The sequence below is a fragment of the Lagopus muta genome, chromosome 2 (assembly GCF_023343835.1).
Source record: "Lagopus muta isolate bLagMut1 chromosome 2, bLagMut1 primary, whole genome shotgun sequence".
NCBI lineage: Eukaryota > Metazoa > Chordata > Aves > Galliformes > Phasianidae > Lagopus > Lagopus muta.
The window spans coordinates 30,141,893-30,157,657 of NC_064434.1; the positions used below are offsets into that span (position 1 = coordinate 30,141,893).

Sequence of the window (15,765 nt, forward strand, 5' to 3'; positions counted from 1 at the left end):
AAATAAGATTCTATATGTTTACACCACATTACTGTAAAAATTCAAAGGTGTAAACTAATGTTTTCATGTTCCGCTTGCAGCAGGTGTACCCATACTACTAGTGGCATTTTAACATAAAATGCCAGTATGGTTCCATACAACACAATGGTTAATTATGAAAAGACAACATCAAAGTATTTTTATGGACATTCATTTTACGGAATCTATAGAGAACAGCAAAGAGGGCACCAATGATCCAAACAAATGACTGCAAATAAATCTTGTAGGAGCTGATGACAGAAGTAATTGAACAGTACAGAAAGAAATAGTTTACGTATGCTATTTTGCAGCATCATGCATATGTAAATGAGATGTTGATTATTATTTCTTTAGCTTCCCACAATGGACAAAAGCCTCCATGTACAAGGTTCATTACACAAAGACATTTCATAAATATTTTATAATGATATTCTCTTTGTAAAAATGTCATGCTTACTCATGCAATATTTTACTGACTCACTGTCAGTGCATGGTAGGTGTATTATATATTATTGTTTAAATAGGTCTACAAAGTAAGATGAGATTCAGCCATACTTTCCTTTACTACTGCAGACCATTTTGCAGGCATTCTTAATTGACAGATCTTCTTCATTTCACAGAAGATCTCCATTATAACTCAAATAAGACTTTTGTCTTGCTTTGGAGCCTAATTTAAAGAGCTGATCAAGAAATAAATGCTAAAACATATACTTATGAAAAGACACCATCCAATTGCAATAAGACTGAGATAAAAAAATGAAATCATAACCAATTTTGTAGGTCTTCTTTTCTCTTTTAATTTACTGTTATTTCCAACCATAGGATAATATGGCTTTGTAATACTGATAAAATAGATAACTAGTATTGAAGTAATTGTTATTTTTCCTATTATCCATACACAGGCAGTGAGATTAGACCATTAAAATGTGCATGCACATTTTATCTATCATTCATTTTATGAGTACCACAATGCTAGAGATTGCAGGCTAGTCTCTTAGTATCAAAATCATGCAACACATGTTAATAGTACAATACATTCAGGTAATAAATAAGAATATCATTATAAAATATTGTTTCAGTAGCAATGGCTCAGGACAAATTTAATGCAAAGGCAGAGACAACTGACCTGAGCATGCTTTAAAAAAAAAAAGATCAGTACATGGAAAAAATAGCACCACCAACCTTGCAAGTAAATTGGTATGTTGCAGCAGAGACTTTAGGCTTTAGCTGCTGAAGGATAGCAGCAGCCCAACTTGTTGATATCCAAATGACCGGATTCCAGATAAACTGAAAAAACTGACTGTGAGGAAAAGTCTTGAACATTTTAAAGGATTTTGATCCATTTTATAAAAATTCAGATGTGGATCTTGGCAGTTGAAAAGAACAGTGCATCAATATATAATTAACATATCCATTCATTCAGCTATTCGCAGCTTTATAGAACAGCAGTTTTGCAGGGGACATCAGAAAGTCCCCTAGTCGTTCCCATGGCCAAGACACGGTCAGCCATCCCACGTCATTCTTGACATGGTGCTCAGATCACATTTTGAGACTTCCACCATTGGCAAAATTGCCCGCTTCCCACAGAAATTACTTCAGTGCCTTAATTCCTCTGTCCTCATAAAGTTGTTCCCAATACCTAAGCCCAATCTCTTTTGTTGCACTTTTAATCTGCTCATCCTCAGCATATGGTTGGCTCAAAAAATTAAATCACTGCGTGTTTCTTCCATGGAAATCCAAAAAGGAAATTTGTTTGAGTGAAGGAAAGCGAGTTTGAATCCAGTGTTGTCAAAATGTCTTCTGGACGGCCTGCAAGCTTTCGATACTCACATAGAACCTCTACAACATCCACTGTCTTTCACATGGATTGAATTTCATCCATGTGAAACTGGCTGTGGGATCAAGATCAAAGCACGGTCATATGACAGAGGTGCAAGTCAATCTGAAGTACATCAAAACAATTAGAGGGTAAATATCTTACTGTCATCATCAAAAAGGGCAATTCCACCAGCCCTCCACAAAATTCTTCTTATGAAATCAGACCAGGAACTAAGTGGCCCTTGGTCTAGTGGGACTTTGCCCCATTGCAGGAACAGCCCTTAAAACTCCATTTTACAAAGGCTTAAGCCTTACCTGAGCAAGCAGTCTTGACATAAGACTACTAGCCCAAATGAAGCTGTGCACATGTGTAAAGTGTAGTGACAGTCTGTCCAGCCCTGCTATATCAAAATCTAGGACAAACTTCTCTCTGACATATCAAGGTACAAGACTGTGATTGTAACACGTGACAATATCGTACTATTCCCTTCATACAGTGATCCCACTGCTGCTGCACAGAAATGTAGGGCTCCACTACAGCATTCCAGTTCAGTAAAATCTTAACTTGCTCTATGACAGTATAAATTTTTAATGTTTACACAGTGTTAACTCTCACCACTCTTAGAACTATGACATGACAGCTTCCTTGATTGCATATCCTATCTTACAGACCACAAAAGAAAAAAAAAATTAGACATACTTCATTCACTCCTTCCATTATATGCATATAATACAGCAGTATATTTTCTGCAAAAAAGAGAAAAATGTATAGAGCAAAGTATGTTATTTATGTATGTCTTAGACTAGCTTGTATTACTCAACAGATAATACACATTGATTTATCAACAGACCAGAAGTCTACAGTTTTCTATAGACAACATATGTGACTGCTAGAACATCCCAACAAGCATCTTAATAAGATAGAAGAAAAATATAATCAGCAGATCAAGCAATTCAGATCTATAACCAATCTTAAAAGTAATATAACTTGGAAGTAGCTGCACTCCACAACCCTTATGTGGCACAAAAACTGTCATTCCAACACTGAAAAAAATTGCTGCTAATTAGCATGAAAAATAACATACTAGTTCTTGTTAAAATAGCATACAGGCCATGGTAGCTGAAGAATAAGGCCACTCATGGTCTCATTGAGATAAGCCCTGCTGAGGCTGGAAGAGGCCCAAACTCTTCATGTAATGTTTTCTTCATACTTGGCACAAATTTGACACAGCTAACTAGATCACAACCCCAGTCAAGGTCCTTTGAAGTTCATCTTGCTAATATGAATAGGAGAAGGAATGAGTTACAGCCTGTCAGTGTAGAAGTGAATAGCTTCTTAGCCTTGCAAGATACTCACTGCCAACAGTACATAAAGTGTCTCCTGTAGATCTGCTTTTTTAAAAAATTTTACACTATAGGTGAAATTTATTCAAAATACAAGATATGCAGCTCATGTAAGTGTATTTTGAAAGAAAATCATTTAAATATGTATACATTCTTTGTACATATAAGTATACGCATTTAAATGTAATGAAACAAATAACTATAATATATATATATATACACAATACATGCATAAATATTTACCAAATTTTGGCATGTTTGTTCATATGTATGTGTGTGTATGTGTGTATATACATAAACTCACATGTACGCTTTGCTTCTAATTCTAATTAGAAGTGGGAAAAAGCAAGAATTTGTAGTCAGCATCATCCATATACAAAACACGCCTTCACACTTCCGTCTAAATGGTTCTCTCTTCAGGAATTTGAAAATCAACAGCTAATTTCTCAAAGGATAGAAATCCTACACCAAAAGGGCATGAACTAATGGTCCCACCAACCAATTCCAAAGCTGATTAGGTGATCAACTTTAGAAGTTTCATCTATTCTGGGTCATCTTGGGCTCAGGGATGCCCTCCTTCCCTATTCTCTAGAAAAAAGACCTCTCAGGTCTGAACCAAATCCCAAAACACTGAAAAGTCAGAACTGTCAGGTGCTCAGTGGTTAAGCAGAGCCAATTATTTCCTTCCTTTTGTGCCTTCGACAATTCCCCTGCATGTAGCAAACACTACAGAAGCCAGGACACCATAATAGCACTACCTTCTGATTATAACAAACTGGTTACTTGCAAGGAATTACCTTGGCTCAATTATAACAATGAAAACATTATCTTTTAATAGAAGGACGCAGATTTGCCCCCAGCTGTATGTGATCACAGAAGGAAAATACAGTGCGTCAGAAAGAATTCTTGACGCAAGGACATACATCAACTACACTGTAGTTGGGCAGTGCTGGACTGAAATGGCAAGAAACAAATAAAGCATAAAATAAGGCATCATACATATGATGCTTAAGGCCAGAGAGAGAGACCAGAAGGACTGCAAATTAAAACAGGTAGAATTTCATTGTAAAAATAAAAACACAGAGCTTGAAAACGTACCCGCTCACTTGTCCAAAGTAAACAAGTAACTTCCACAGAGAAATGCCATGAATGCATTCAGACTATATGTTGATTTTACCCATTCTACTGCCACAGTAAATATCCAAAGAGAAACCCTTGCTTTGCTGTATCTCTGTAGAAAAGCTCTAACACCATTACTGCACCTCTCTCTCTCGCCAACAGCATCAGAGCACTGCTCTTGCGAAAGATTCACAGAGCAGCTGTGATGAAGAACCAGTTTCATCCTGGAGTATTTAGGAATCTGAACACCACTTTCAGAAAAAAATACCAGATCTACTGCCAGGAGAGACTGAAAAATGGAAGCTGGAGGAAGGCAGAAGAAAGAGAGCATTGTTTTTCCTTCCCTTTGCTTTCACACCACATTCCCATCACAGATCAACAACACTAACCACATCAAGTGCTCTTCTTCCTTATCCCTCTCTCACTTTTTCATTCTACCAAGTACCTGAGCACAGCTGACAGAAAGAAAACTCAAACTGCACCTCTTGCAACCACTGTAGGAGGAGCCAAGGGAATAAAAGAAAAAAAATTTAAAAAAAAAAAAAGTGCAATAAAGTACAGTCATGCAACTGTATGTAGCACTAGCAGCCTGAGACAGGACTGGAAGGAAGAGGATTTTGGCACAGTATGATGTGGAAGTTGAAGGAACAGACTAAAGAGACAAATATCTGTAGGAGAAAGTCAGTTCAGCAGACAGAAGTTAAGTTGGAATGAGACCAGAAGCAACTAAGCAACTAAGATCCGACATGCAACGTACAAAATTAAAGCACAATGTTAGAACAGTGCAGAAGAATGGCCCCTATTGCCCAGTCAAAAAGCACAGTGGAAAAAAAAAAGGCTTTAATCAGCAGCTCTCACCAGAGCGAGTCCTAAGGTATTCCTGATTTGAAATTTCTATTTTCAGCATCGCTATTTCTCACCGTACTTCCTACTCAAAGACACTTCTCTGCTCTTGCTTCAAAACTTTGGAGCTATGAGAAGTTGCTCCAAAGCTATTTAATCCATATTTAATACAAGCTTGCAAACACAGAGCAGCATAAATCTTATCAGGAGTGCTCCACAATTGACAAGATCAGGCTTTGTCCGTTCCTTTGTTTAACAGTGGCACACACTTTATAATGAGATCTAAACAGTCAGCTTGACTGGTAATATAACTAGCTTCATCCTTACAAAACAGTTGTGTGCTTCTCCAAGTGTCTCTAGCTTTCATTAACACTCCTCAGACTGTGGCTGTTTCAGTCCATACCACATAAATGAAATGCCTTCACTCATTTTGAAATAGCTCACTCCTTAAATGTAACCAACAGTGCAGCACAACAGCAACATCACTCAAGCCCTGAACCAGCTCATTGCTAGAAGTGGGAAGCATGCACAAATACATCCACTCCCTTCTTCCATCAAAACCGTACGTTTCCTCTGCTTTCTCTGGCACAGTGGTCCTGCATTTGAAATGCAGTTCTGAAAAGACTTTACATGACCTTTCTGGTTGTTCAGCCAACAACAACGTAGCATGAGAGGGAAGCAGAGAGTTGATCCCCTCCTAGGGTGACCAGATGTAGTACTGACAACAGACATGCCATATTTTCCAGAAAATGGTCTCTTTTATGCCTCTGTGCCCCATGACAGCAGAGCAGACGTGGGAAGAGACATCTTAGAGGCCTCTCTCACACACCATACTTTTAGTAGCCATCACCCAAGGCAGCCAGGTCCAGACGCAGGCAGTTGTGACAGTCCAAAATCAGAGAATTTTTTTCAGCTCAGTATGGAAATAGGAAGAGGGGAAAAACTGAATTACCAGACACTGGCTTCTGTTTTTCCCAGTTCAAACACAGGGCACACCCTATTGATGGAGCTGAGTTCCAGAGGTCAAACCAAATCACTTCTGCGTTCAGCTGCACGTTGCATCTTTGTATTTCTCTTGGCGGACACTGCTAACAGAAATGCTGTTACTACTGTCCAGCTCACATGGAGGAGGTTATCCCACACTTGTGCTAGTCCCCCAGGGCAGCAGAAACACCACGATGAGCGTTGTGTTTCCCCACTGCTCTGCGGACAATGACACAACAGGTGTGCCAGAGCCTCGGAGCCCAGTGGCACAGCAGGGTCTGGCTCAGGCCCGGCCACCTTTTGGCTGCATATGGGATGCATGATACAGTGACATCTCCCCAGAGCTGTCCCACATACCAGGCCCACCGCAAAGGCCAAAGTACCTGGGGAGAGGTAAGACCGCCCCAAGTGCTCAGTCAGGGGTTGCCCCACTGAGCATGGGGGGCCAGGAGACCAGCGGGGTGAAGGCAAGGCGGCCAGCCCAAACATAACACAACAGGCGCGGAGAGCCAGACTCTGTTGGAGCATTTTATTTCAGAGCTGCAGGTGGTCGGGTGGCGGATTTCTCCTTTCCTCGCTCAATGCGACTAACCACAACTGCACAGCCCAGTGGCTCCAGCAGGCGCAGGACAGTGGTGTGGCCCCAGCAGTGCCCGGGGCTCCTCGGGACACTGCATTCCCCTGGGGCGTTGCTGCTGCAGAGCGGTGTGGACAGCACACCAGAGAGACAGAGAGAGGGAGCTACATTTTGACTGACCAGCCAGGAGAAACAGAGCACAGAAGGAGCTGGGCAAAGAAGGAGAGGCGTTCCTCTGAAGGAGAGAAAGAGAGAAGGTGAAGGAGTGACATTCAAAAAGAGAGAGGGGAGGCGGCAGCTTGGGCCTGGTGGGTTGTCTCACGGGGCACCCGCGCAAAGGGGCAGGGGGGAACGGTTACCTTCAGCCTCGATGGAGGAGAGGAGGGCGGCAGCACACAGCGCAGCCACCGCTGAGCACAGCGCTGTCCTCATGGCTGCCCTTTCAGCTCACAACAACATGAATGAATCTGCAGCAGTAGGGGCAAAAAGAGGAAGAAAGGAAATCATATGCATGGATTAGAGGGCTGCGTGGGTGTATTCATGAGACATAAGAAAGACGAAGGGAGATTTCACTTTGTTCCCTTATCCCCAGCACCCACCCACGGGACCAGGTTAAAACCTCTAGACTTGAAAGTGATCCAAAACTGTGACAGATCTGCATGACTAACTCAAGTCCATTCTCGCAATAATGTGCCTTTTGTCACCGATCCCTTCCTGATCCCGGTAGCACACACAGCTTTAACCTCGCCAGGGTTAACGTGCAAAGCTGTGCGCCTCCGCACGGCAGGAGCCAGGAGGGAGCTCCATGACTTCATCGCGAGTGCCATGATAGCTAATTCAGAGGTCACTGCTGCCTTCAATCAACCAAATGTCTCTTTCAGCTGGGGATTTTATTCGGCTCCTTTTTCATAGCTGCTGAAGCACTTAGTTAGCTGGGTTTTAGTGGTCTCAAGGCAATTTGGAAACCATAATAAAACTTTTTTTGAAGTGTTCTGCCTACGAATGTGCTATTCTTCATTTCTCGAAGGTCTGAAATAGATTATACAGAAGTGTATGTAACACAGCTGAAACCTGACACGTCTGTCTAGCCACGATGTTTCAACATCTGATAATTCATTTACAAATTCTGAGAGAAAACAGATTTCAAATACACCATAAAGAGCGGGCAGGCCAAAGAGTCCTGCAATCCCTGCAGGTTGTCTAGCAAAATAGGTGGGATTGGGCCAGGTTAGCAGCTTCTAGATGCAAGCAGCTCTACCTTTTCAGCTCTCTCTGCTCAAAGTCATGTCAAACTGCTCCCACTTCCTCCAGCAAAACTTACAAATGATTTTTCTTTTAAGTAAGGGCTAGTATGCATGCCCCTCCTTGCACAGGCATATAAGTGTTTTTTTAGCTCAGGAAGTAGGGAGGGGTAATTTGGTTGAACAAAGCTATAAATGCATCACATATCATCCATCATAATTAGGCTGGAGGAAAGAGAACTCCGCAAGCAATTAGGCAACAGATTTTATCGGGAAGGTGCCAAGAGCAAAACAAAAGAAAAATACATAACTCGTTAGCCCACAGAAACAGCCAAAAGGGAAAATATTCTTCTGCCACCTAGGGAACTAGCCAGCAATGCACATTCATAGGCCAGATCCAGGAAACGCTACCGAGATCCAGGCATGCCTTTCCCGGTTATTGACACTGAGCCTGAAAGGCTTCTGCCGGCCGTCTGCAGGGCAGCTGGGTGCGCTGCCTCAGCCAACTGCGCATAGCATTAGAGCGAGCTCAAAGCAAAACCAAGCGATCATTTCAGTCCAGCGACACCTCCAGTGCGTAAGCAGAAGAGCAAAACTGACCGCGTCGAGTCCCTGACACTAACATAAGCACCGAGGTTGGCATTAAACAGTGCTGAGCTCCGCGATCCTGCCACCGCTCTGCGTGGGAAGCGGCCGTCCTCTCGTGCAGCTAACACACTGTGCAGCGAGTTAAGGATCGCCTAAACCCAGCGTTTAAAAGGACTTTAGTCCTGGGAAGCTTGCGTGGGCTTGGAGTGCCATCTTTTGATCCTTGAGAAGAGCAACAGAAATCAATCATCTCGCAGCGGCACCTCGGAGCTCATTGCTGCTGCAAGTCTACTGCTCCCGGTCTACATCTTTCTTTTGTGCAATAAAACTTCTCATCCAAACACCCATCGCCCGCATTGAAACACTCCGTTTCTTTCTCTCAAATCTGGACGTGTGAAAGCAAGCCTGCAGGCTGCAGGGAGAGCTCCCTGTGCGGGCTGAGCATGGCCAAAAGCCGCCTTCGCAGCACCACCACAGCTTTTATCTTGAAACCGCTCTAATACCGGGCTTTCACCAGTAGCAGTCTGATCTCACGCTAATTCAAACCCACAAAGGTTAGCCATAGTATTTCCAAACGATGCAGCGAGCGAAATTTACTATTTTCATGCTTTACATACATATACACACACCCTCTAAGAAACAAAGAAACAAACAGGAGAACCCAGTAGATGGGTCAAAAGACATAAAAACTGGAAGGAGAAAGAATGCCGGAGATCTGCAAACAGCACGGGAGAGGCGGAGAGCGATCCCCGGCAGCCACTGCCCGGGCATCCCCCGAGGGGACGGAGATCCCGGCGCCGGGCAGCCCCCGGCACACGCTCCCAGCCCCTGCTGCCGCCGCACTCAAAGCGCCGTGCGGGGTGCGGGAGGAGGGCAGAGCCCCGCTGCCGGCAGCACCGACCTCCGGGGGGCTGCGGGGCTCCGGGTCGGTGGCGGTGCCCGTAGCAGTGGCCGTCGGACCTGGAGAGAGGGAGGAGGAGAAAGGATGAAGCTCCGGGGGCACCTGGTGGAGGGAGCGGCGCGTAGCAGCGGCGGCGAAGGAGGAGCGGAGGCAGCAGCCGGGCGCGGGGGAGACGCCTCGATGACTGTAGCTCCCGACGCGAGGGGTCCGTCGGGGAAGACTCGCCTTCTCCAAGTGGGAAGAGTCTCTCTTCAATCTGCTACTTAATAGAGGGCTGTTCCCAACTCTCAATTTACCCTCGTAAGCGGTTACGAAACTGCAGGGAAGGTGGACTGCTGCCACCGGATGATATATGCGCCGCTCCGCTCCAGCAGGGAAGGGGATCCGCTTCTGGAAACTGGCGCATACCTCCGCGCATTCCTGCGGCATGAGGCGGGCGGCAGCGCGCCCGGGGGCAGGGGCCGTCCCGCCGCCCCCTCCCGCCTGCCCCGTCGCCGCGCCCGGGGGGAGACGGGGCGAGCGGTGGAAAATCTGAGTCCCCGGGCGCGTGGGGTGTCCCCGCGGGGAACCTCGGGGCGGCACGGCATACAGCCACCAAATAACCCATTAATAGTCATCTTCACGCAACCAGACGCGTTCGCCCTCCAGCCTAAGCATCCTACACACACATACCGTGCGCGCGTTAGCCCACCTCCTCCCACGTTCGTTTGGGGCCCCGGGGGCGAACCCCTCTCACTGCCCGACAGCGGGAACCTCCAACACCAGCAGCGCCTCTCGAGCCGGGAGCGCGCCGCGCCGAGGGGCTCCGCGGGGCTTCCCCGCTCCCGGCTGCCTGCTCGAGGCACGGAACCGGGCACCGCGGGGGCCTTGCTCACACCCCTGCGAAAGTTCTCCTCCAGCACTCCCGTGGCCAAAAACCAAGGGGTCCGCGGCACAAGGACGCGGAAAAAGGAGAGGCGGCGGCCAGGATGATGGCAGTGTAGCCCGCCTCGCACCCGGCCTCCCATGCCGCGGGGCTCCATCCGCGGGGCGGCGGCGACCCCTGGCGGCGGCGGCGGCGTGGAGCGGCCCGGGTCGGAGCGCAGGTGTGGGGCGGCAGGGGGTCAGGAAGGGGCAGGCTGAGAAGTACAAATAAATATAAAGAAATAAATAAGAAAGAAAGAAAGAAAAAATAACAACAATAACAAAAAGGATTAATGAAGGCCACGGCAAAGAGCAGACAAAGGGGAAAAGAAAAATTGAATGCAAAATTGAAGAGCAGGCCAACACCTCCCTGATGTGGAGAGAGCCTGTTTGGAAGAGGTCTGGGAGATTTCAGCGGTGTGTTGGCCCCACGTCAGCTTTCTGCACAGACGTGAGCTTCCGAGGGATCGGAACGGGGCACATCTGGGTGGAAGTGGCCGATAGCAGGAGCCGGTAATGTGTGGAAGGACGGCTCCCAGGCGCCTTCCTCAGGATTGGGAGATCGAGGATGTGTGGACAGGAGGACGTGTCCTTCCTGAGCTGAATCTGGCCACCTTCATCTCTGCAATTGTCCAGGAATCAGCATCACAGCCCGAATGCTGAAAAGAAGGTGATAACCAGAAGACGTGCTCTGACATTTTCAGACACTTTGGAAGTGAGTCAGCTGCTCTCAGGGACATGCCATGGCTTCAGCTGTCTGGTGATGATAACACGTGCTTCCCAAAAGCAACATCTCTGCTGATAAACCCTCAGATACTCTTGACCTGTTCACCCCTTGCCCAGCTGTCTGCTTAGATTTTCTTCACTGGCATTTTCTCAGGGAATTTCATTTCTTCCTACCCAGAGCTGATACATAAAAAAAATAAAAAAATAAAAAAAAATTTTAAAAATTTTTAAAAATGGGTTTTCTAAGAAATTAATTCTGAGGTTCTAATTTTCATCTCATTTCCTGAGCAAACACATCACACACCAAGAACATCAATGTCAATGTGGCATTTCATGGGAACAGCACTTCCAGGAGAATGGTCACAATGAAATGTCCTTCCACAGGAGATGAATTAAAGCAGAAGTGCTTTTATTGCTTGTGCACCAAGACAGTTTTACAGTGTGCTGTGGGTTTCTCTGTCATCGGATGACCAAGATTTTACATTTAATTGTTGAAATCAATCAATGCAAATTATGGGAATGGAACATGATGCATATTATTCTATTAAAAAATTGAGTCACTTGGAGAAATTGTTTTAAAATATCTAAATGCTTTGCTGCTGGTTTTACACCTGGAGTTACGTGAGTGAAGGCACTGGAATCAGCAGACCACGCAGGCACCATATAGATGAGTGATGTAGGTGTGATGAGGGCACTCTCCCCCTTTCCTCAAGCTGAGCAGCTTTGCTTCACTTCTTGGAGCAAAATAACTCTCAAGGCAAGAGCACATAACTGATCGATTCCAAGGGCAGCAGGATTTCATTCTTCCATGATTTTTTCCAGCAGTACTGACCATGTTCCCACTCAGATCATTCACATGCAAAACACACTAACCAACTACATTTTGGCTCTGTGTTGCCATATATCACAGCAATTAAAAGGCAAAATGGTTGTTTTTAATCAGCTCTGTTGCTATGTACATTCATAGGCTGAGTGCATAATATGTGATGCAGAAGGCATGTCTGAAATGCATAAACATTTACTAACACTCTCCTGTCTGCTTGCTTCTTAGACAAGTGTTAAACACATTAAGACCATGCACTCCAGCCCTGTCATTTTGTTTGCTATTTAAACTGAATAAAATGAAACTTTGGGTCAAATCTCAGTGTAAAAATTGAGACTTTAATTTGTATTTATACTTTTAATAATGCTTCCTGTCTCTTTTGTGGTTATGCAATAGCAATTTTGCAGGAATCCAGGAATTCCTTAGAAAATTTGGACTGGTTTGGGGTCTAGACTGAACTGGGCTACTCTGTGCTTCTGGCACCTCTCCTTGTTTCCTCAGGCTGTGTTGCCAGGGCAAAAGAAAACAGGACGTCCTGCATTTCAGGACCTTGAATATCGTTTTCCATGTGGATATCATACTAGATCTGGAATTTGTGGCTTCCTGACAGTTGAAGCTGCTCTTATGCATGAATGTGATAGAAGCTTTATTCTTATGTACATGTACAGCCTTATAAGCACTGCGCAGAGGAAGAGTCCAGAAAGGTGTCTGCTCCTTGAATATTGAACACTGCATGGACACAGCATTCAGTGCTGCCCTGCAGGCCGAGCTGCTACCAGTGCCCTCTGGCACCTACCTGCATCTGTCCCACCTGTACTCTGCCTCTCTCACTGCATCCATCACTACAGCATATTGAAATCAGACATTGCTGTAATGCAGTCACTGAGGAGGCTCATTCTTTCCTTACAACACAGAGGTAGAACTTTCCAGTGTACTGTTTATTCCTTCTTGAACCAGCCATCAAGTTAATATTGCACAGTATTATATCTGCATCCATCAGATTCTGAAGGAAAAATACAGCAGCCAGCTTCCTAGAGGCCCAGCCTTCCCTGAGAGATTTCCAGTCAGTGGCACGAGAGGAACTCAGCCTGGTGTTTATTTATTGGGATAATTTCACTTCAGAGCGGTATTCAGAGAGCAGCCCTCATCTGACCTCTCATAATGAGGAATGGCTTCTTACACAAACAGTGTTGGGAGAAAACTTGGTTGCCTGAAGTCCGCCCATGTACTGAAGCAGTGCCCCTGGGGAGTGCCACAGCTATGGAATTATTCTCTGCCTCGCCAGGTGTGTTTTCCTCAGCGACTGTTTATTTCTTTAATTTCTGCAACTGATTTTTTCCCATCACGTGATGCTCTGAAGGAAAGATTGTGGCTCCAAATAAGCAGAACTGGAAAAGCAAATAAATCATTCAAATGCAGAGGTATAAATAGAAGGGAATGGGGCTTCTTGATGTGATTTGGGAGTATTATGAAAGCCAGCTAATCTGTAGGCAGTCATTTTTTTTAATATCAAAACTTGAGTACTAAAATTAATTTAAAAAATAGATGCAATAATTGTATAGTCCTTTCTATATATACCAAAATGCATTTCATATTAAAACATCCCTAAACCAAGATGCTTCATCTCAAAGAAGCTGATTCATTGGTCCACAACAGGATCCTGATCTTCACTCCCCTGTGAAACCAGTGCAATTTTCCTTAATGTATGTCAGGTGTCACACTACATCTTACTGCGTTTCAGTCACAGACACAAAGGTAAGGGGTTCCCACTAAATGATCCTCTGCATTAAGTAAATTGTATGTTGTCTACAGTTGGACAATGAGTACACCAATCAGAAATAAGTCACTGACAGAGTATAAACCTGCTAATTGAAAAGAAAAATGATTTAGGAGGAAAAATAATTCAACCTAACACCAGAGAAATCTATATTTTCTGATGATCCAACAAAAAATAGTCTTGGTTTAATATGGAAAAAAAAGGTTTGTGTAAATGTCATCTCTGCAAACTCAGGGTGAGAGCGAAGAAGTAGACTGAGACATTCCTTCCTGCGTATGACTGCCAGAGCTACAGACCCCATCAGTCTTGCCCAAAAACCTTCCGCTGTTCCAGCATGTCTTCATGTAGACTTTCGGCTTTTTACAAAATTTAAGGGCAGGTTCACTCCATGGTCATCACCTCCTCTTCTTCCCACCCCAGTCCCAGTGCCTCAGCACCCAGGCTGGCAGGTTTTGGTACTCACCACAGCTTTTTGCTATCCAAAAGAATAAAAGAATATTCGCAAGGGGCAAAACTGAGGCCAGGACATGGCCGGGGAGCACCCCAGGCAGCTGGATAGTCCAGGCTACAGGTTCATCCATTAGGCCCTGATTCTTCTGTATCTGTCACCTGCCACAAGAAACTCCTGTTGATGAGCATGGAAATTTTGAATTTTTGTGGAATAAATGAAGGGTCAAGCGAGAGCTTAGGTCACAGACATTAAAAGCACTGCTTAGGAAGAACCCATCTGGATATCCGTGAACTCCATATGAGCTAATGTTTAAAAAGAAATTTGCTTCTCCTGCACAAGACATAATTGTACAGAAACTAAAGGGGAAAATGCACTGAGTGAAGCAATGCAGATTCAAATTGCTATTTTTTAATGCAGCTTTGTGGCTGCTGCTTCCCAATATGTTGAATGCTGACAGTTCCAAATACCAGAACATAAGATTTATTTGGATTATAAATAGATGTTGCCCTGTGCTTCAGTATCAGAAGCACTCTGTTGTGTAAACAGACAACAATTGGGTTTGGTTTCTGCTATTAAAGGATACTTGAAAGCTGCTACTCACCCTTTGCTGGCAGCCTGTTTCACCTGTTGGAGTTCAGCATCTCTCTCATGTATCAACACCTCCACTGTTTGCAGAGAGACTTCACAGGAAGCTGTTAAAATGTCTCTTCTCATATGCCCTTTCCTCCACTCTCCTGGATGTGTTCCATCTGGCCTCACTACTCTGTTAGTCACTCCCTTTTATTGAACGTGCCTGATTTCTGTTATGGTGTATTCTTGGTCTGTAGAAATGTGCTTGCTGCTAGCTGCAGGATCTTTTTCTGTTTTAAAAATTACAAAAAACAAAAAGAACAACATCAACAACAAAACAAAATGCACAGTATTTTTAAACAAACAGTTTTTCAGACACAAATCACATTCTGAAATGCTACTCGGCTTTACTCCATCATTCCGATCTTCCCTATTTAAGAACAGCACCAATTACAAGATGAAAGCCCTTTTTTTAATTAGGACCTCATCTTCTAATAAAACATGCAGAACTCCCTCTCTGCAGGGGGCCCCAAGAGAGGCCAAGAAGCTGCCAAGAGACAAGAAGTTGCACTCCATAGCGTGTGTCTCACCATCACAGCTTTGCTTCTCAAGTCCATTGGCTGCATCCATTGCTCTGTCCTGCATGGTCACTTTAGGTGGCATTCAGTTCCAGGTTAAGATATCCACATTTAGGACCCCAGCATCTAAATTCCTCCAAATGCTAATAAAGACCAAGTTAAGGAAATTAGCAGTGCCTGAGCAGATTGGATGTGATGTTGATCGAGAGCTGCTCGAATGGAAGTGATTTCTAGCTCCAACTCTTCTGCTTTTGGATCTCAGACTTTAACATTGAGGTAAGGGCTATGACAGAAGTTCCTGTCCAACTGTAAAATATATCAAATTCTACTTTTACTGCCTGGTCATACAGTTGATGTCCCTCTTGCACTATTCCCAAGTCTTTGTGACTTCCTTTTAGAAATTGCTGAGGTAACCAAAAGTCGTCATTCCTTTCTTTTCTTCCCAGAAATATGATAATTTAGTTTGAGTACTAGTTCCCAAAATAGTAACACCCATCAGTGCTA

General features: G+C 44.4%; 2 protein-coding genes across 8 annotated transcripts in view; one reads left to right on the plus strand and one right to left on the minus strand.

The window, feature by feature from the left end:
- Positions 1 to 10,124, minus strand: part of COL12A1 (collagen type XII alpha 1 chain) — a 101,116-nt gene extending 90,992 nt beyond the window's left edge. For 3 of the 7 annotated variants that reach the window (XM_048935646.1, XM_048935639.1, XM_048935644.1), the window contains exons 1-2: positions 9,536 to 9,816; positions 7,063 to 7,170 (exon numbers count right to left, since the gene is read on the minus strand). In XM_048935646.1, the coding sequence (XP_048791603.1) occupies positions 7,063 to 7,135 (73 nt within the window). In that variant the 5' untranslated portion in view covers positions 7,136 to 7,170; positions 9,536 to 9,816. Of the gene's footprint in view, positions 1 to 1,200; positions 6,398 to 7,062; positions 7,171 to 8,567; positions 8,638 to 9,433; positions 9,453 to 9,535; positions 9,817 to 10,105 lie in introns of those variants that run through there. The other 4 variants (XM_048935640.1, XM_048935643.1, XM_048935641.1 and 1 more) reach the window with 4 other exon arrangements.
- The window catches only part of MYO6 (myosin VI), a 770,453-nt gene that overhangs the window by 406,231 nt on the left and 348,457 nt on the right, over positions 1 to 15,765 (plus strand). The gene's annotated exons all lie outside the window — the stretch shown is intronic.